The 20838-nt window shown below is 42.5% G+C and overlaps 1 protein-coding gene across 1 annotated transcript; it reads left to right on the forward strand.

Annotated features, from left to right (window-relative positions):
* The first annotated feature begins 786 nt into the window (after window positions 1-786).
* On the forward strand, window positions 787-10044 carry LOC143384541 (uncharacterized). The gene is made up of 3 exons (XM_076839676.2): window positions 787-1714; window positions 2027-2153; window positions 7569-10044. Exons 1-3 carry the CDS (start codon window positions 1694-1696, stop codon window positions 9491-9493), a joined length of 2073 nt encoding a protein of 690 aa, XP_076695791.2. The 5' UTR covers window positions 787-1693; the 3' UTR covers window positions 9494-10044.
* Window positions 10045-20838: the final 10794 nt, after the last annotated feature.

The raw sequence follows: 20838 nt of genomic DNA on the forward strand, positions 1-20838 counted from the left end.
CACCCAAACCAGGTCATAACCTAGGCTGAGGCCGTGGGGGATGGTTTCTGTGGTAACTAGTAGTAACCAATGGGGAGAGTGATGAAGGGGTACCCCGTGAACAGGTCCAAGAATGTGGAAATGTTTGGGTATGAGACTGAGCTTGTTCGGGACCTTAGATTCCCTTTCATTCTATGGAACATCAGAGCAGGAGTGCAGAAGTCAGGTCTGGAATGTTAGGAGTCTATTCTGGAAGTGATGGGAGCAGTGGGAGGTTTGGAGCATAGGAGGAAGGTTATCCGGCCAGACTTATTAGGCTTAATGTGACTGCAGCAAAAACAGACTATGGTTGTCTTCAAGTAAGAATTGATGTGGCTGGACCACTGTAGTGGCCAGAGTGGCCAGAATCCAGGCGTGGCTGGATTCTGTATTGGTTTTTCATTAGGGTGTTTCATTTTATGTTTTGTGGTGCTGGGTCTTGAACCATGGGCTTCACACGTGCTAGGCAAATGCTTTACCACTAAGCTGCACACCCCCTGGGTTTCATATTTAAGAGTGAGAAAAAAGTAGAAAAGGATGGGTGATTCCATTGTTTTTGGTTTTAGCAGGTGGAAGGGTAGAATCTCCACTAACCAGAATGTTAAAGCTCATAGTTGGTTTGATTTTCATTGTGTAGTATCAGGAGTTTTGTTTTGGCTATCTTAAAAGAGTGAGATGTTTAAAAGCAACAGTGGAAATGTCTAGTTAGTAGCTGACTGCATAAATGTGGAACTCTGCAGTAAATTCAAAATGGAAATATACAGGGCTAGGTATTTGACTCTGAGGTAGAGCACTTGCTTAGCCTGTGTGAGGTCCTGAGTTCAATTTGTAGTACTGCAAAAAAGAAAAAAAATAAATCTAAAAAGCGGTGACAGATGTTTGTCATGAGATATATACCTTGAATTACAATTAGGAGGCACATCCTAGACTTAAATGGTAATGCCAGAAGCAGCCCTGGAAAGGGAGGGTGGGGGCATGATTGGTTCCCTTGCCTGAGCATCTGAATACAGTTGGTGGTCATCACAGACACAGCTGAGGACATGAAGTGGCTGTGGGAATTGTGTGAGGTGGCGGCTGGTCTGGCAGATGTCTAGGCTCCCATGGGAAGAGTGGACATGAGTCATACAGAAATTCAAAATAACTGAGGCAACATGATGGGGTGGCCAATACTTGTGTTTGTTCATCAGACTTTGGGCTCACTGGGATTTAGGAGTGACCCTCGATATGCTTGAGGGTTTTAGTAAGGCTAGAGGGTTAGCTTAGGGACACAAGTGGTCATCTGGGAGCAGGCCTGGAGTGGAGGGCCTCTGGAGCAAGGTCTTGAATTATGGTTTGAGGAGAGAAAAAGGCTGTGACTGATGAGGGGTCATCAAGTGCAGCACAAGTGGGAGAAGGCCATCAGTGTCTGGTGATTATCCAGGTGGTTCCTGGTGACAGAGGCTGGAGCAAGCAACTGGCAAGCCAGGAAGTACAGAGCAGGATGGGGTTGCCTATGTCAGTGGTCATGGATCCTGTCTCAGTTTGCCACGCTGTCTGGATGCCTTGTTCCAAGCAATGTGGGGAGACCAGGGAGAGGCCTGTGGTGTGATGCTGGGGTGCAGGCACCTGGGGACTGAGACTGTCTGCGTGAGAAGGGAGGAGCACAGGTGCGGGAGAGAGACCTGTTGGCACTGGCATGGAAGACACAAGGGTGAAGGTATGCTCATCTGTGTCTGTGTGGGGGAAGTATGATCTGGGGAATCCTGGGATAGCAGCCTGGCAAACGTGGGTGCCACCCCAAGTTACCAGATCCAGAGTTACATGGCTTCTCCTGGCCCACCTGCCTGTTGGTTTTGTGGGAAGAAACAGTGATAGAGGGACCATGATGTGAGAGTGAGTGACACTTGGTGTGACATCTCCATGGAGGCACAAGACAGGGAGGAGAGTGGGTAGGGAAGGTGTGTGGGTGGATGAGCTTGGACTCCTAGGAGAGAAGTTGATCACTGCATGATCTGTCCTGTCATGACAGAGCTGTGTCACCTTTGAGGACGTGGCTGTTTACTTCTCCCAGGAGGAGTGGGGGCTCCTTGATGAGGCTCAAAGGCTGCTGTACCTTCACGTGATGCTGGAAAACTTTGCACTTGTAACCTCTCTGGGTAAGATCCTTATACTACCATTGTCCAGGTTTCTGTCTGTCCTCTCTCCCCCCACAGGCAGCTCTGCCAGAGCATGGGCTCTGCTGATTTCCCACTGTGTTGACATGTGTGCTGTGGGGCCAGTGCCAAGCCATGTGCGCTGCCTGAGCAGCCTAACACCTGCTGCCCCAGGGCATTCGTGGGAGGTCTGGGTGGCAGGCACTGTGCCGTCAGCTTCATGGATCTCACTTGCCTCGACCTTCCCTTGGCCAGTGTTCATATCCATGAGACCTTTTGCTCTAGCTCTGCCTCCTTCTAGCCAGGATTTTCTCATCCTGTCTCTATCAGGAATTGTAGGCATTGTCATGATCAGTGCTTATGTGGACCATGAATGTGTCCTCAGGTCCTCCTTCCAGACTTTTTGTAAGACTATTTTTTTTTTTCTTATGATCTTTTGTGTGTTGAGTGCTCTGGGCCACTTCTGATTACTTACCTGTCCCTCTTTCATTGACACTTAGATCATGCACTTTCCATATAATTGTACAGCCAGGGGATGGGGAGAGTCCTAGCTGTTTGACAAGGTGGACATGGCAACATGGTCTCAGAGAGGTCTTTGTCCTGCTGGTGGTAGTTGGGTTCAAGTCAGGCCAGAACCTGCAATGTGTCTAACAGTGTTCTGGTACACAGGCTTGTGGCCATCGCCTCAATTCTCTTTTCTTCTCATGCTCAACACTTTTTTCACCTGCCATTTCATTTGTGATTGCTGACTCCTGGCCACTTGAACCTTCCTGGTCTCTGTGCATTACTTGTGCCTCTACAAGGCCCCTCAGCCATGTTTCCAGAACTGGCCCACACCTAATGTAGATTATGCACATTACAATTAGTCCTCTGATATTTTGACATTAAGGAAGCCTGAGGGTAATGGTAGTAGAGAAGTCTTGGAGGCAGGGCATAAGTTGCCCTGAACAGAATAGAAATACTTAATTATGAGAGTAGGAAAGGAGGAGTACAATGGATAACATGGTTAGGAAATCACAGATATTACCATAAATTTGGAACTTTATTTACTTTGGAATAGACCTAAATTTGCTGGTAGGACTGGGTGTTAGAAAAGTTGTAGCTTATGTATTCCTGTGAAATGGTGGAAAGGAAGTTACTTTAAATTGGGTGGGTAAGGGTGGGTCTTTTTCATAACATAGGTGGTTAACTGATGTAGTTGGTAGATGTATAGCTGTGTGCTTTTCGTATATTACCACATGAGTCATTTCAGGCGGGTGCAGCTTTCTGCATTCATCTTGTGTTTTGCACAGATAAAAATTGTGCATAAGAAAACACAAAATTCAAATTGTTGCTTAATGTGTCAATTGTGTTATAATGAATTCACATTTCCAAACAAAAAAAAAAAAAAAAGAAAAGAAAAGAAAGGAGGAGTACAGATAGAAGGATACAGAGTCTTGAGGGGCAGTGCTTCACTAATTGTTTTATGTACATGGCATTAGCCAAAAATATGAATTTCTTGTGGGGCTCTCCAATAGTATCTTTTAGGAGGTATACAGTGTGTTGAAAATGTGCTCTGGTCCAGTTGGCAGGTCCAGTAGGTGTGTTGTTAGAGGACATTAGCTGACCTATTTATAGAGACTGGTGGCATTGTGTCTAACCAAGAAGGGAGAATGGTTTTGGAGTCTGGGGTATTTTTCCTAAACTTGCAACCAGCATTCCAACTCTCCAGGCACCAACTGGGGATCTGCATTTCAATTCAGTTCTGACTTCTATAGTGGGAGTTAATAACAGTTAAAGGTACAGTCCCAAAAGACTGCCCCACTTCATATGCCAGCCACAAATGGGGTGCCCAAGCTACTTTATTTCTGCCTAGGCAATTATAAATTCAAGGGTCCCACATACATCCTCAGATTTGATTTTCCTACAATAACTCACACAACTTAGAAAAATACTTTTGGAAGAATACAACTCAGGAATAGCTAATTGGAAGAGATGCACAGGAAAAGGTATGGGCAGAGGGAACATTCATGCCCTTTCTAGCATGCCACTATCCGTTCTGCTCAGAGATTCTCTGAATCCTCACTGTAGGGTGTTTATGGCGTTGTCACTACCTAGCCTGGTTGATCAACTCATTGCCAATTGATGATTAGCTTAATCTGCAGCCCCTCTCCCTAATCTAGTGAATAAGGATGAGGCTGGAAGTTCCAACCCTCAGGTCAGGTCTTGGTCTTTTGGGACACCCACAATCTGAAGCCGGCAGGGACCCCAGCAAGTTGTCATCTCATAAGCATACAAAAGACACTCATCATTTGGAAGCCTTAAGTTTAGGAACAGACACAATTGGACTGTCAAATAAAGAAGCAGTATGGATAATTAGATTTTATATAGTACATTTTTAATCTTTGAAAACCCTGTTTTAACTTACTCTGGGCTTTGGGCTATTTGGAGGTAGGGGAGGTTGATGCTGAGGATTAAACCCAGGGCCTTGCACAAGTTAAGCAATCACACTACCATTGAGAAACATCCCCAGTCTATATTAACTGTTTTACACGGAGGGCCTTTTGAACACCATTTTGCTAAGCTAGTTTGTGTCAAAGATTTACTTTAAACTTATTTATATGTTAGAGCATCTACGTCCAATATGGAATATTTTCAGGTAGTGGATACTAAATCAGGAAGTTTTATACAATACTAAAATTGAAATGAGTTATACCTATCTTCCTATTTTATATTTGGTTACTTTTATTAAGATTGTAGAAAGTACAGTGTTTAAATTGAGGGCAATTCCCAAGTATAATTTGAGCCCCAATAATGATTGATTTGTGAAATTTGTCAAATTGATACCTTTTAATAAATACTAAAGTTAATTTAGAATCATTTGTAGAAGCACAAATACCCATCAACACCCTTTTAATCTTTATCCATCCCCCTAGCCCAGTGCTGGGGATTAAACTACACCAGGATCCCATTACATTCTTACCATAAAGATGCCTATTGCTGCCATCAGTCATGGTGACCTGCTATCTGCTGTCTGCTCAGTGGATCAGACTCATCTAGTCATTTTTGGTGATCTTTAGGGAAGCCTTTCCCTGTTTCCAATGGAGGGTCATATTCGTGCTTGACAAACACTCTGTCACTGAGGGTATACCTTTAGTCCTCTCATCTTTTTGTTTACATTCTTTCATGTGCAAGTTTTGGCTTTACAATTGTGTTAAAATTATGGAATTTGGTTTTAATTTTGTGACAAATGCAATTTTTCTGCTGTCTATTTATATTGAAAATATAAACTTGCACATTATCATAATTTATCAAGATTTTTGTTTCTGTATGATTTTTTTGACATTTTATAAGTTGTTGCAGACTGACCCCACATTTTAGCACGGAGCGGGGGTGTTGTGACAAATGCAATTTTTAAAATTTTGTTAATTTTTTAAATTGAAAATATAAACTTACACATTAATAATTTATTTAATTATTATCTTCTCCCTATCCCTAGCAGGTTGGGTTTTTCTTGTTTTCATGGACTTTTTCCTTTCTCTCTTATATTTTGTTCATTTTCTTCTTTAGGCTTTTAGCTCCCTGAAGCTTTGGGTTTATAGTTTCCATTTCTGACAAATAGGAGGTGGGAAGGAGCCTGGGTTCTGCAGGCAATAGCCTCTCCCTGGATGGCCTCTGCCTGCAGCATGGTCAACTGTGCCACCCCGCTGTGGTCAGGTGGGATACTTATCTGAAAAGCTTCTGTTGGCAGGAATGGCACCTTGAAAATGGAGGTCTCCCCTCTTAGGGTGTTCTAATCGACCTTGCAGTACCTTGAGTTGACATCCTGGAGAGCAATGATAGCTTAGCTTATTTTTCAAATTCTTTGTTTTTTGACTGTTTAGTCTGAAGGGAAATTCTTACCACGTTAATAAGTAGCAGCACTTAAATGTGCCCAAGCACACTAACCAGAAGATTTACAATCTAATGAGCTGAGAAATTTTCTCAAGTGTCTTAGGAGGTGAAATAAATATTACTTGCCCTTTTTCATGTTTTCATTAGACACTGAGCTGCAGGTTTCCAAACATGGAACTACCCTTCCTTCCATGAGGCATAATAGCACCAGGTTAAAGCAACCCCAGGATTTGCCTTTGGAGCATCTGCACTTCCTGGATCATGTGGTAGGAAGGGGTCCCTGCACCTGCACCCAGTGGGTGGTATGTAGGGATGGGCCTGGGCAATCAACAGATTGCCTGATAAGCATGCAGTGTCCCAGGCCATAGACATTCAGTCATGATTCTAGTGGGGTGTCAACTAGGAATTATTTTGCCCAGACTGACCTTTTACTAAGGTAAAGAATAGGATGTACAATAAATGAGGAACACCCCTTGGGCTCATTGATGCCATCAGTCATGGTGACCTGCTATCTGCTGTCTGCTCAGTGAATCAGACTCATCTAGTCATTTTTGGTGATCTTTAGAGAAGCCTTTCCTTGTTTTCATTGGAGGCTTCTCACCCTGTAGGCTAGTCAGTGGCCTTTGACTTCCTGGAACTACACCAGGAGCCCATTACCTTCTTACCATAAGATGCCCAGAAACACACTGGCCTGGAGACACCCGTTGCATTAAAGCATTTAGGCCCAGGTACACTGGGAACACAAAAACCTCCCCTGTGCTAAAATGTGGGGTCAGTCTGCAACAATTTAGGTTGAAAAAACTGAAGCAAGAAAAGGAAGACCCAGCCCACGCAGGTTCCAGTCAAAGTATAAGCACAGCAGTGGTCAGCAGTGCTCACTCGGACAGCACATGGTCATGGCCTAACCATGCAGTAATCACAGCAGAACCTCTGCTGTAGGGCCCAGCCACCCTGTTTGCTGCATCCATTTTCTTAACATGTACCTGTGGATTTTAATTATAAGAGGTGACCGAGGGCCAATAGGGAGAAGTAAATGCCATTGAAAGGGGAATTTATGACAGCAATTTGCAGGGTGGTATGTATAACCAAAAGGTGGTCAGGAGACAGAAGCAAGAGGGGAATATTAGGGCACAGCCTTTATTGGGTTTGTAGCAAAGTCAATAAAGGATATAAACAGCTCATATGGGTGGGTTGGAATAATTTCAGTGGGCTCTGGGAAAGGGAACTGGCCTTAATTGTCTCGTACCTGGTCCCAGGATAGTTAGGGCTGAGGATTGTTCTCCTGGGGTGTATAAGCCAGGGAAACATGGTCTGCAGGACGGGCTCTGGATTGAATAACTAGTGTATTAACTGCATTAACTCTCAGTTGAGCTCTTTGCTGTCTGTTAAGAACTTGATAGCCCTATAGGGAGGGGGCAGTGTCCCTGACCAGCAGCACTTTATAAAAATGTCAAAAAAATCATACAGAAAAAAAAAAATCTTAAATCATGGATAATATACTGTCACCACCGTCCACATGCATTTCATCAGTATGTCTCTTTTCAGTTTATTGGCAGGAAGCAGAGGATGAAAGGATACCTCCTGGGCCAAGGGTTTCTGCAGAAGAAGCATCACACATCAGGACTCCAAAACAAAGTCCATCTTTCCAAAAGACTCACCCCTGTGACATTTGTATACTAATCCTGAAGAATATTTTGCATCTGGATGATCTACCTGGACAGAAACTGTACTTTTCTGGGGCCTGTGAAAACCTTCACCAGGAACAGAAACATCAAGATGCAGAGAACACATTAAAAAGAGAAGTGAACAGTGCCTCCTTTTTGAAGAGCTGCATATTCCATGTGTCAGGGAATCCTTTCCTCTGTAGGAAGACTGGAAAGGACTTCCCTGATAAGTGGGGCATTCTTCAGCCCCAGGCCATTCCCAAAGGTGAGAAGCCAAACACAGTCAGAGAGTGTGGGGAGGCCTTTCACTGTGGGAAAAATCATTGTAAGTCAGGAGCATGCAGAGACACTTCCAGCCACAAACACACACTTATTCGTCATCTAAGAGTCTGCACTGGAAAAGGGGGTTTTGATGCTAGCAAATGTGGAACAGCCTTCCAAGAGAAATACTCACTTGTTCCGTTCCAGAGAGTCCATGCTGGAGAAAGGCCTTATGAATGCAGTGAATGTGGAAAATCTTTTAGCCAAAAAGCCACCCTTATTACGCACCAGAGAGTTCATACTGGAGAAAAACCATACAAGTGTGGTGAATGTGGAAAATCGTTTAGTCAAAGCTCAAACCTCATTGAACACTGCAGAGTTCACACTGGAGAAAGGCCTTATGAGTGTGATGAATGTGGAAAAGCCTTTGGGTGCAAATCTAACCTTGTTCGACATCAGAGAACTCATACAGGAGAAAAGCCATATGAATGTGGCCAATGTGGGAAATTCTTTAGACAGAGCTTTAGCCTCGTTGAACATCAGAGCATTCACACTGCAGCACGGCCTTATGAGTGTAGCCAGTGTGAAAAATCCTTTAGTCAGAAAGCTACTCTCATCATACACCAGAGAGTTCACACTGGAGAAAGGCCATATAAGTGTGGGGAGTGTGGGAAATCCTTTAGTCAAAGCTCCAACCTCATTGAACACTGCAGAATCCACACTGGAGAGAGGCCTTATGAGTGTGGTGAATGTGGAAAATCTTTTAGTCAAAGAGCCACCCTCATTAGACACCAGAGAATTCACACTGGAGAAAGGCCTTATGAATGTAGGGAATGTGGCAAATTCTTTAGACAGAACTTTAGCCTCATTGAACACCGTAGAATTCACACTACAACAAAGATTTATGAGTGTGGTCAGTGTAGGAAATCTTTTAGCCAAAGGGCTACACTCATTAGACATCAAAGAGTTCACACTGGAGAAAGGCCTTATGAATGTGGGGAATGTGGCAAGTCCTTTGGGTACAAATCCAAACTTGACCGACACCAGAGAACTCACACTGGAGAAAGACCTTACGAGTGTGCTGAATGTGGGAAGTTCTTTAGGCAAAGCTACAGCCTCGTTGAACACCAGAGAGTTCACACTAGAGCAAGACCTTACGAGTGTGGCCAGTGTGCAAAATCTTTTAGTCGAAGAGCTGCCCTGGTTAAACATCAGAGAGTTCACACTGGAGAAAGGCCTTATAAGTGTGGTGAATGTGGAAAAACCTTTAGTCGGAGCACTAGCCTTATTCAACATTGCAGAATCCATACTGGAGAAAGACCATATGAGTGTGACCAGTGTGGGAAATCTTTCAGGCAAAAGTCTGTTTTAATTCAACATCAGGTAGTTCACACTGGAGAAAGGCCTTATGAATGCAGCAAATGTGGGAAATCTTTTAGCCAACGCTCAAGCTTCTTTCAACACCAAAAATGTCACACCATGGGAGTGCCTCACAGAGGCAGCAGATGTGGGGAACCCCTCAGCCCAAGGTCTCCTGTTGCCTAGTTTCTGAAAGCCCATGCAAGAAAGGCCTTAAACCTGCAAAGGAATATGCTGTCTTTGCTCACTGTAACAGCACTAGAGAGCTTTTATACAGAGGTCACCACATGTATTTGCACGCATCCAGAGGGCTGAAGGACCCTGTGAGTTGCGGCACATGTGAGGAGGATGGAGCTGCTCTGAACATTTTAGACTGCTGCCCTCACCAAAGTCGATCACAGCCACATTCTCACAGAAGTTGTCTCCCATCTAGCCCCAAGCACCTCGGCACACACAGACTCAGATGCCTTGTTCTCCCCATTCTCTAGAGGAAATCTCCAATAACCTGATCCATGAGAGTAATTCATTTTTCTCACTATTGTGTGTCTGTGTTCTGGCTAAGGGGACCCAGCCTGGGCTCAGCTGGAGGCTTGGGAAGTTATCTTCATTGAATTCTTGGCCTCGTGTGACACTTGTAGTTGATGATTACAGATTTCAAATTACTGACCAGTAGCTTCCTGTTGAGCACTGCTCTGATTTGTGGACTAATAAAGGCCTTTTGTTTGAGCTACTTTTAATCAGGGGATTCTGTTCACAGTCTTGGGTGGGTAGAATATGGATGGGTCCTGTTTGTATTAAAAGATGGACAGCTTTTATAGGACCTCTTCATTTTTTGTCTCAGTAAAGAACGTAGTGGCAGAGAGTGGTTCTCATTCTGTTTTGTTTAACATGAATTACTACCCAAGACCCCCATTGGAGCAGTGCAGGGCTTTGTGGTCCTAGTTTGGAGCCTCAATGCCTCTGAATTTGTTTTGTGTTTTAGATCAGAGATCACCTTGAAGAGGGGTCAGTTGTTATGGCCACATTCAGTACTTTCAGAAATACTCTGAATTTATTTCATTATTCCCACATAACTTCCCATAAAACTCAATATTGATGAGGGAAACTTCATCGGGTTCTATAGTCATGCAGTCTGACATCCATGATGCCATAGGTCAGCATCACTGATACAGGAGTGCAGGAACCAGGTACGAACCCCACCTGGAACAGAAGTACGTGGCGTGATCAGTGGAGTCAGGGCTGGCAGACAGAACGTGCTACTTGTCAAAGTGCACCCCAGATCCTAGGACTAACAGATCATGCTACTTCCAAATCTATGTTCCACTGTGGTCAGGATCATCATCGGTAGATACTCATGCTCTTGTCAAGTTCCCATCATTTTTCTGGGCTGTTCTCCTAAGTCTAAATGGGGGGGGGGGAAGCAGGAGGAGGCCAAAAAAGCAAGGGATTGGAGAAAGTTCCTACATGCAGTGGAGTCGGGGAGACAGGAAGTTCCTGTCTGTGAGAGGTAAAGGCTGTTCCCCCCACCCTCTTTTTTGGCCAGGCAACTGCAGCTGCTCCTGTCTCAGTATAGCTTTCCTGCCCAGTATAAGGCTGCTCTTCTCTGGGCACAAGGAAAGAGGTACTGGAGTGAACAGGTGGTTGCCATGCCTGGTTTCCAAAAACTTGGGTGACTTTTACTCTCTTTATCTACACACACACACACACACACACTGAGGCACAGTTGACCTGCAATAACCAGTATACATTTAAGACACATAATTTGAACCAGTTTATCACACACACAAGCCCATGAAGTATTCCTGATCTGAATAATGAACATTTCCAGAATTGTCTCATATAACCTCCCTGCCTTCCTCAGGCCTTCGGGTGTCCAATGATTTACTTTCCTTCACTATGAATCAGTTTGCATTTTTTTTTTTTACAGTTTTACATGAGAGGAATCAAAGTATTTGCTTTTTCTTGTATTTTTCATGCTGTATAATTACTTTTAGCTTTATTGATGTTGACACCCTTTGTATTGCTACATAGTATTCTGTTCTATGGACATGCCACTATTTGTTTATTGATCTGTTAAGGGGTAGGTGATTTTTTTTCCAATTTGGGGTATTTACAAAGTTGCAAAGAACATAGGTATAAATTTTTAATAAGGAAATACATTTCTCTTTTGCTAATAACTTCAAGTGAATGTTTCACCAAACAAACAAACCAAAAAACATGGCAAACTGTAACCTAAACGGGTTGTGTCCATTGTGATCCCAACAGCAGTGTGTGAGCATTCTTCATCCCTGATAAGCTTCTGCTTGGTAGGGCTGGTGTTTTAAATTTTAGCCATGCAAATAAGTCTGTAATGTCATTTCTCTGTGGTTGTAATTGCACTTCTGTGATGTTTTGTAATGTTGAACAGCTTTTTTCACCTATTATTTGCCAGCTTTATATCCTTTTTTCTTAAAAATCTTTGTTAATACCCTTAGTCTACTTTTAATGGATTGATTCATATTCTTCTTTTCATTAAAAATAAATATGTATAGAAAAGACGTGTTGTAACTTCATTTGGTCTTCAGTCAGTCCCATGAGTGACTTTTTTGCTGAATGAAGATTATCTTTAAATCTTAGAACAATATTTTTTGCACAAAAGCAGCCCCAGCAAACTTCCAGCTGATTGGCTCCTCTGCGGTGAGCCAATCAGCTGGAAGTTTGCTGGGGCCGCTTGGGCTGTGGCTCTCAACTTTTCTGCACCATTTATATTGTGACAGTCCAAACTATTTTCAAGCCTAATCTGCATTATTAACATCTTCAAAATGTTCTTAAGTCTACCCTTTCAATGAAACAGATAAACTTCTGTTTTAGTGTTTGTCAGTTTCCCTGCTGTGAATATTCCCACCATTCCCAAGTTGCCAAGATGAGGTCGCTTTACATGGGACAGGGAAGAGACGTGCAGTAGCACATCACTGTGTTATATTTATACCACACTGAGGATACTCAAAAATAGTGTCAAGAGCATATGACAGACTAACTATGAAGTCAGAGTTTGGGGTACGTATACCTTTTTGTTTTTTAAAATAGCTTTATTGTCAGGCGTGTTGGTACATGTCTGTATTTCCAACATGTGGAAGGTTTAAGCAGGAGGATCACTTGAGCCCAGGAGTTTGAGGCAGCTGTGACAATAGTGATACCCCATGTCAAACATAAGTAAACAATAAAATAGATTTATTGAAGTTTAATTTTTTCACAGTAAATCTGTATATTTATTTTTAATTTTTTTTTTTGGTTGTAGCAGGACAAGATACCTTTATTTTATTCATTTTTATGTGGTGCTGAGTATCAAACTCAGTGCCTCACACATGCCAGGTAACTGCTCTACCATTGAGCCACACCCCACATTCTGCATATTTCGTGTATACAATTTGTGTTTGATACACACTTAAAACCAAAAGTTTCTTCCCTGTTTAATTGGGAAAAGGATTGAACCCAGTGGCACTTAGCAAATGAGCCACATCTCCAGCCCTTTTTATTTTTTACTTGGTGGCATGGTAACATTAAGTTACTGAGGTTGGCTTTGAACCATGATCCTCCTGCCTCAACCTCCAAGTCATTGGGATTATAGGCATGTACCACCATGCTGAGCCTGCCCTGTTCTTTTCAATACATTCCCTCTTTGCACAAAATTGATTCAGTGACACTCTATGCTTTAAAATGGATATTTCCAAACATGTACACATGGAAAGGAATGTGTCATGCAGTGTATATACCCTTCTCCCAAATCCCATCAGTATTGATCATTTCATGCCTATTATTATTTTACTATTCACCATGCACATCACTGCATTATTATACTCCCAATGTGTTATGATCCAATGCCTAACCCATTCAGAGAGCATTTCTAAAACACAATGCTCCTTTTTTCTTATAACTTTTTCAACAAATATCTGAGGTATCATAAATTATGTACCCACTGCTCAATTATCTCAATTTTATAAAAAATGTGTTCTTGTTGGGCATGGTGGCATAAATCTGTAATCCCAGCAGTTTAGGAGGCTGAGGCAGGAGGATCACAAGTTCAAAGGCAGCCTCAGCAACTTAGCAAGGCCCCGTCTCAAAATTAAAAAAATAAATAGTGCTTGGGATGTGGTTCAGTGGTTAAGTGCCACTAGTTCAATTCGTGGTACCAAAACAAAAAGGTTACTCTTAAGTCATGTAGATCCAAACTATACCTGTGCAACTTAGTAGTCATATCAGCTCAATTTCTACTAATCCACTTTCTGAGTTGGTTTGGGGCATCTGTGAAGCTTTTTAACACCTTAGCCCTTCTCCCATATTTCTTGTGTACTAGGTATTAATAAAGTAGGCAATTTCGGTCTGGTCCTAGGGGTAGGTGTATGACACTGACACAGCAACAAACCACTCAGGGTAAACGAGTTTTGCTAGCACACTATATCACATCTGGAAACAGAAATGTTTCAGGTACTCCATGTTCCAAGTGTCCAAAATAGCGTTGAAGTATGTATTCTGCATGTGACAGTTTCACCACAGCACAGCCTACAGATATAGTGAAAGAGACCCTGTGTGACGATGGGTGAACCAACATACCTCAGCACTGCCTGCACTTTCACAAGCATTCACAGTAGGAAACAAATGTGACAGAGACGAGGCTTACACCAGTGAAGCACAGTAGAGGTTTTTGATCACACAAACACACCAGTACAGAATAGAGGTTAGAGTGACAGATGGGATGCTGCAGGGCCTGATTTGTCTCACACACACACACACACACACACACACACACACACACTATATTGCTGTAGCAGATTCACTGAACCACATGCTCCCTTCCGAAAGCAGTGGGGCTGATCAATCATGGACTGAAATCTTCCAAACTATGAGGCAAAATAAACATTTCCTCTTTGTAAGTTGATAATCTCAGGAATTTTTGTGTAGTAACAGAGTTGACTACCTAAGGGAACTCACCAGAAACCAAAATGGTTGGTGTTTATTCTTGGACTTCCAGCCTCTAGACCATGATAAGTAAGTTCTTGTTCTTTAAGCCATCTGGTCTATTACATTTTGTTTTAGCAACTTGAACTAAGACAAAGCAAGATCCTGTGAGAGCGGGAGTCATTGTCTCTCCTGTTCTCTGGTGTGACCCAGGCACCTGCAATAGTGCTTGAAGTCTGGTGAGTACTTAATAAACATGTTGGAGCAGTGAATGGACATGACAGCCCTAATTCCTTGTTCCTTTTTGCCCTATTGGAAACTGTTTCTCAATGTCTTCTTTCTCCTAGAAATGTCATTCAGTATTTCAAAAATTTTTAAAAAATTGAATTTTGAGTACAAAATCTTCCATGGCCAAGGTCCCAGCCTAAATACATGCTCTCATGCTATTTCATTCTCTTATTTTTTAGTATTTTTAGTAATTTCCACCTTTCATGAAAGTTTTCTCCCCAATGGTAATCCCAGTTCCCCTTGAAGCTGCTATTATTGCACCTACAGTTGAAATTATTGTCATTTGTCAGCAAGGAAGAAACCACATGGCATCCAAATACTTATCCCAAAGGAATAAGATGCCCCTTTACACATATGCTCAGACTGGTCAGGGCACCTACTGTCGACAGGAAAAATCACTTGGTTATGTATTCCTCTTCAGAGAAGTTGTTGAGAGCCACAGCCGAAGGGGCCCCAGCAAACTTTCAGACTACCAGCTGATGATTGGCTCACAGCGGCCCCAGCAACATCTAGCTGATTGGCTCCTCTGCGGTGATGCTCATTGGACTGCTTCCCTGCCCTTTCAGGCCACAGAGCTGCTCATTGGGGGACTTTTTTGGCTCCGCCCACGCGACCCAGCCAATCAGCCTCAAGAGCAGGAGGATTGTGGGAGGCTGGTGGTTGGGGGAGTGGCTTGTAGGAAGCTGGTGGTGGCAGTTGGGCTCTGAGGGTTTTTCCTGAGGAGCTGTTTTGTTTGGCGTGTGTGGTTCTAAAAATAAAGTTAGTTTCTTTTGACAAGTGGCTCCTGAATTGTGCTCTGCCAGACTGCGGCATTTGGTGGCCCATACGGGGAGCGACTGAGGGTAAGTAAACTGCTCGCCCCTGAGGGCAGAGCGAGAGGATGGGTAGCCATTTTAAGATTCCTCTTTTGTTTGACTTCATTTTTGTTTTAAGTTGCCTGTCCCTGGAGATGAGTGAGATGGAAGAAAAACCGCTCACATCTGAGGAAAAACTGTTTATGTCTGAGGAACAGATAGGGAGAAAGGACGGATGCACATGTCAGGAGGATAGAGAGGCTATAATGATTTTGTGTGGTTCCATTTTTATTTCATTCTGTCTCGGTTTTGTTTGGCGTCATCTTTTTGGGTTGTATTATAGTAGAAATATGGGATCAGAAATTAGTAAAAAACAAACCGAAAGAGTGTTAAGTAAATTGTTAGAGGAAGGAGGCATCCCAGTAAAATCAAGAGCAGTCAGGGCATACGTTGATACAATACAAAAATGTAGCCCACAGCTTTTTAAGGAGGAGTTGTTGAATATTTCACAATGGAACCATCATGGTGAAGATTTAAAAAGAATAGAAAAGAACAGCCCAGGAACTCTGCCAGTTGGCACATTGCCATTGTGGACATTCATATCTGGTTTGCTTAGTCCAAAGCCTTCAATTCAGACAAAGGTAGAAGAAGGAGAAGACATATTGATTCAAGTAAAAAAGAAGGTCTCTCAAGTTAGTCAGAAAGAGGAAAAGATTCAAGTAAAAGAGAAGGTCTTTCAAGCTAGTCAGACAGAGGAAGGAAGTTTAGAGCAGAAAAAGCCATCAAGGGAAAAGTTACAACAGGAGACTGCTACTAACACCTTTCTATCACCAGAGGATGTAAGTGTCCAACCAACAGTGCCACCCTCTATCACCAGAGGGCATAAGTGTCCAATCAACAGCACCACCTCCATATGCTGGGAGGCTCCCAACCCCCGCAGTTGATAGTTGGGATCCTGAGACAGGATCTCAAGTATTAACATGCCCTGTATTTGAGGTAGGAGGGCAGCGAATTTACCATGCTTTAAATTTCAAAACAGTGAAGCAGCTAAAAGAGGTTGTAACAACCTATGGTCCTCAAGCATCCTTCACTGTAAGCTTGGTCGAATCCATTACCAACTTGAACATGACGCCAGCAGATTGGGCTAATATGTGTAAAGCTGTGCTAAATGGAGGACAATACCTGTTATGGAAGGTTGCCAATGAGGAATTTTGCAAGGAGACAGCTAGGCGAAATGCAGCAGCTGGTTATCCTCAGAGAAATCTAGATATGTTGTTAGGAAAGGGACCTTATGAGGATCAGCAGCAACAAATTGCATAGGATCCTGGTGTATATTTACAAATTGCTGTAGATGCAGTTAAGGCATGGAAGACTTTACAAGGACATGAAGGTTTACAAGGTCAATTATCTAAGATAATACAAGGAAATAATGAATCTTACACTGAATTTGTAGATAGGCTTATTCAAAGAGCTACCAGAGTTTTGGGGAATACAGAACAAGCAATGCCATTAATAAAACAACTGGCTTATGACCAAGCGAATCATTGGTGCAGAGATATCATTAGACCATGGAAACATGAAGATTTAAACACATATATTAAATTATGTAGAGACATTAATGAACAAGAGCAAGTCGTGGAAGCTGCAGTAAAACAGGCTTTAGATGCTAGAGACATTAATGAACAAGGGCAAATTGTGGCAGCTGCAGTAAAACAGGCTTTAGATGCCAGGCCAAGAACATGCTACAATTGTGAACAAGCAGGACATTTTAAAAGGAATTGCCCCATAAGAGGAGGGTTTAACAAAACTAGGTATCAAAGGAGTAGAATACCAGGTATTTGCCCACGATGCCGTAGAGGGAGACATTGGGCTAATGAATGCCGTTCTCAAACCACCATAGAGGGTACTCCATTATCAAAAAACGAAGAAGGACCAAGTGTTTATCCACGATATCGTGGAGAAAGGCATTGGGCTCCATTGCCAAAAAATCGACAGGGGGGCCCAATGCTCTGGGGCCCAAAACCACAAATATACGGAGCACTGGAGGAACCCAGCAACCCCATCAGGGTAGTGCCCAGGACACATTGTCCATCAGATACCTCATCAGACAAACCAGAGGGAGCACAGGGTTGGACATCTGTGCCTCCGCCAGATCAGTACTAACTCCAGAGATGGGAGTTCAAATCATTCCCACAGGGGTGAAAGGACCTCTTCCCAAAGGAACAGTAGGCTTATTATTGGGACGCAGCTCTTCTACTCTAAAAGGACTTATGATAAGTCCTGGGGTAATTGATCCTGATTATGAAGGTGAAATAAAAATTATAGCCAGTTCTCCAAAGGGTATATCAGTAATTTCACCAGGAGATAGAATAGCACAGTTATTAATAATACCCAGCCTACATGATAAAATTTCCAGTCGTGCTGTAGAAAGAGGTTCCAAGGGATTAGGCTCCACAGGTGTAGATTGGGCTATGCTGTCTTTAAATTTAGATTCTCGCCCCATGCTAAAACTAAATATTCAAGGACATGAATTTAATGGGCTACTGGATACAGGTGCAGACCTTAGCATCATCTCTCGTCAAGAATGGCCAAAACATTGGCCATTACAACAAGTCACTCAAACGCTTCGAGGCCTAGGAGTGGCGACTAATCCCCATAGAAGTGCAATGGTATTAGATTGGAAGGATCCTGAAGGATGTGAAGGAACTATACAGCCATATGTATTGGATCATCTTCCTATAAATTTATGGGGACGAGATGTCCTAGATCAATTAGGTTTGACATTAACAAATAACATCAACCAAAATGCACCCACTATTATGACTAGGCAAGGTTTTAGGAAAGGAAAAAGGTTAGAAAAACAAGAACAAGGTATAGCAGCACCAATACAAATAGATCAAGGAACAGACAGACATGGGTTGGATTTTCAGAGAGGGCCACTGAGACAATAAAAATTACTTGGAAATCAGAAAGACCAGTGTGGGTTCCTCAGTGGCCCCTGACTAAAGAAAAGATAAAAGCAGCCCATGACCTGGTCAAACAACAATTAGCAGAAGGACATATACAACCTTCTGTATCTCCCCATAATACTCCCATTTTTGTCATCAAAAAGAAATCTGGTAAATGGAGATTATTGCAAGATTTAAGAGCCATTAATAATGAGATGGTTATTATGGGACCTGTAGTTCTAAAAATAAAGTTAGTTTCTTTTGACAAGTGGCTCCTGAATTGTGAAGTCTAATATTTTAACATGAATAATACTTCTATCAAGGAATTGTTAGAAATATTACATGGAAAAATAGTTGGGCTTACTGTGTTTGGAACACAAACATGAGATTATCTACACAGGGAAGAATTTGTGGGGTGGAGACAGAGGCAGAATGTCACATCATCTACCTGCTACCTCCTGACAGCCCTCATCTGTCTTCCCTGTCTTGGTTCTGGGTGAACTCTTTCCTTCCTTGTATCCTGACTGCGTGTTCCTTAGCCCACTAAATGGACTTCAAGATTTTGATCCATGTGTGATTGGAGAATAAAAAAATAATATTTATTTGTTACCAGATACAGGAAGCATACACTTTGTGATTGAGTGACACTTCAGTGGGAATTCAGGGCTCGTTGCTCCTGCTCTGCTGAATTGAGATTATAATACATTGTCAACAAACATTTCAGTGGTGGGGTGCAAATTCTAAACCTCAGCACAACTACCAGTCCTAGTTTGTGATGTTTAGTTTGTTATAGTATTGGGAGTCGAACCCAGGGGTACTCTGCAGGTCGATGTTCAGCCACATCCTTATTGATTTTTTTTAGTGTGTGACAGGATCTCACTAAGTTGCTCATGGTGGCTGCGAACTTGCAATCCTTCTTCTTCAGCCTCCAAAGTTGCTGGTATTACAGACCTGCAGCATTGTTCCCTGCTCTATTTTTTTTTTTTTTAGTTTTAGTTGAGTTTTAAGGTGGGGAATATGAGCTCCATGTCCCAAAACACAAATGATGAATATCCACTTATTTTGTAGCTAGAATACTTGCTTGCATCTTTACATTCACGGTGAGAACCTCCTTAATTAATCTACTATATCATGGTTAAGAAAGCAATAGTTAGGGCTGGGGATGTGGCTCAAGTGGTAGCATGCTTGCCTGGCATGTATGCGGCCCGGGTTCGATCCTCAGCACCACATACAAAGATGTTGTGTCCGCCAAAAACTAAAAAAAAAAAAAAAAATATTTAAAAATTCTCTCTAAAAAAAGAAAGAAAGAAATCGTTGTAAGAGATATCCATGATAGTGAAAAAAAATCAAGTAGTATGTTTAGGAACTAACAATGAAAATGCAAAAGCCCTTTATTAAAAAAAATAAAAAAGGGAAGAATAAACATGAAGATATTTGGATAATTATATTACCTTAAAATTATAAATTTATGTGAATCCCTCTAATTCATGTAAATTAGATCCAATCCTTATAGTCTATGCAGAATTTTGAGGAATCTCATAAATTTACTCAGAAATTCATGAGTTTTCTCTTTCCCACCTGTTTCGGGAACACCCATATCCTCTCCCCAGCATCCTGGTATTGACCCTATGTGCATTCTATCTTGACTCTGACTCAGCGTACTGAAGCTCACAAGACTGATGGCAAAGCCGTGGCCCAGTGTTTTGAAAAGCAACAAAGGCTGGTGCTGGTGGAGCACATCTGTAATCCCATTGACTTGAGAGGTGCAGGCAGGAGAATCACAGATTGGAGGCTAGCCTAGAAGTTTAGCAAGATCCTGTTTCAAAATAAAAAATGGCTGGGGAAGTAGCTCAGCAAATAGCTTAGCAGTAAATTGCCCCTAGGTTCAAAAATTTTTAAAGGAGCAACAAAATATTTATTAATTCACAGCTCTGAGCACAAGAATTTTGTATCAAAGTGAAGTAATGATATTCTGTGGGGGCAGAGAGGGGGTCCTTGTTGGGTCTTCTAGGACCACTTATTCTGCAATTAACATTCAGATAGACAAGACGGGAAAGGTTTATGATGCTCACAGGTCCTATAACAGGGGTCATAGCACACCAGAGGGACAACATGGGAGCGGGGAGGGGAGGTGTTGGTGGTTGACACTAAGCAAAGCAGGTAAGGATCTGAGAAAGGGTGGGTCTGTGGAAAACGCATTTGTGGAGCTAGGGTAGTGGGGTAGCAGGGTGTATTGCAAGTAAAAAGAGGAAGAGTTTTTCCTGGTGGGTTTGAATGTCACAGGAGAGGTGGACAGGGGAGTTTGTGGCAGGGGCCAGCCTTATCACATGGATACACTCTATGACTTGGGATGGGTGCTCACAGCCTGATGGGAGATGTTGAGGTATCAAAATAATATGAATTTTTAAAGTTTTACAATAGGATTTACCCACTTGTTCCATCAACAGCATCTGATGCCTGGTTTGGCACATGCTTGTAATCCCAGTGACTCTGAGTCTGTGGCAGAGGAGTAGCAAGGTCGATCCCAGCCTCAGCACTAAGCAACTGAGACCCTGTCTCAAAATTA

Source organism: Callospermophilus lateralis, chromosome 18, assembly GCF_048772815.1.
Source record: "Callospermophilus lateralis isolate mCalLat2 chromosome 18, mCalLat2.hap1, whole genome shotgun sequence".
NCBI lineage: Eukaryota > Metazoa > Chordata > Mammalia > Rodentia > Sciuridae > Callospermophilus > Callospermophilus lateralis.

What these genes read in the sequence shown, in the direction of transcription:
- LOC143384541 (XM_076839676.2), top strand. Translation starts at nt 1,694, where the DNA reads ATGGAAGACACAAGGGTGAAG. An exon ending in TGGAAGACACAAGGGTGAAG is followed by an intron (nt 1,715 to 2,026) that starts GTATGCTCATCT and finishes CTGTCATGACAG; the next exon opens with AGCTGTGTCACCTTTGAGGA. An exon ending in TGCACTTGTAACCTCTCTGG is followed by an intron (nt 2,154 to 7,568) that starts GTAAGATCCTTA and finishes GTCTCTTTTCAG; the next exon opens with TTTATTGGCAGGAAGCAGAG.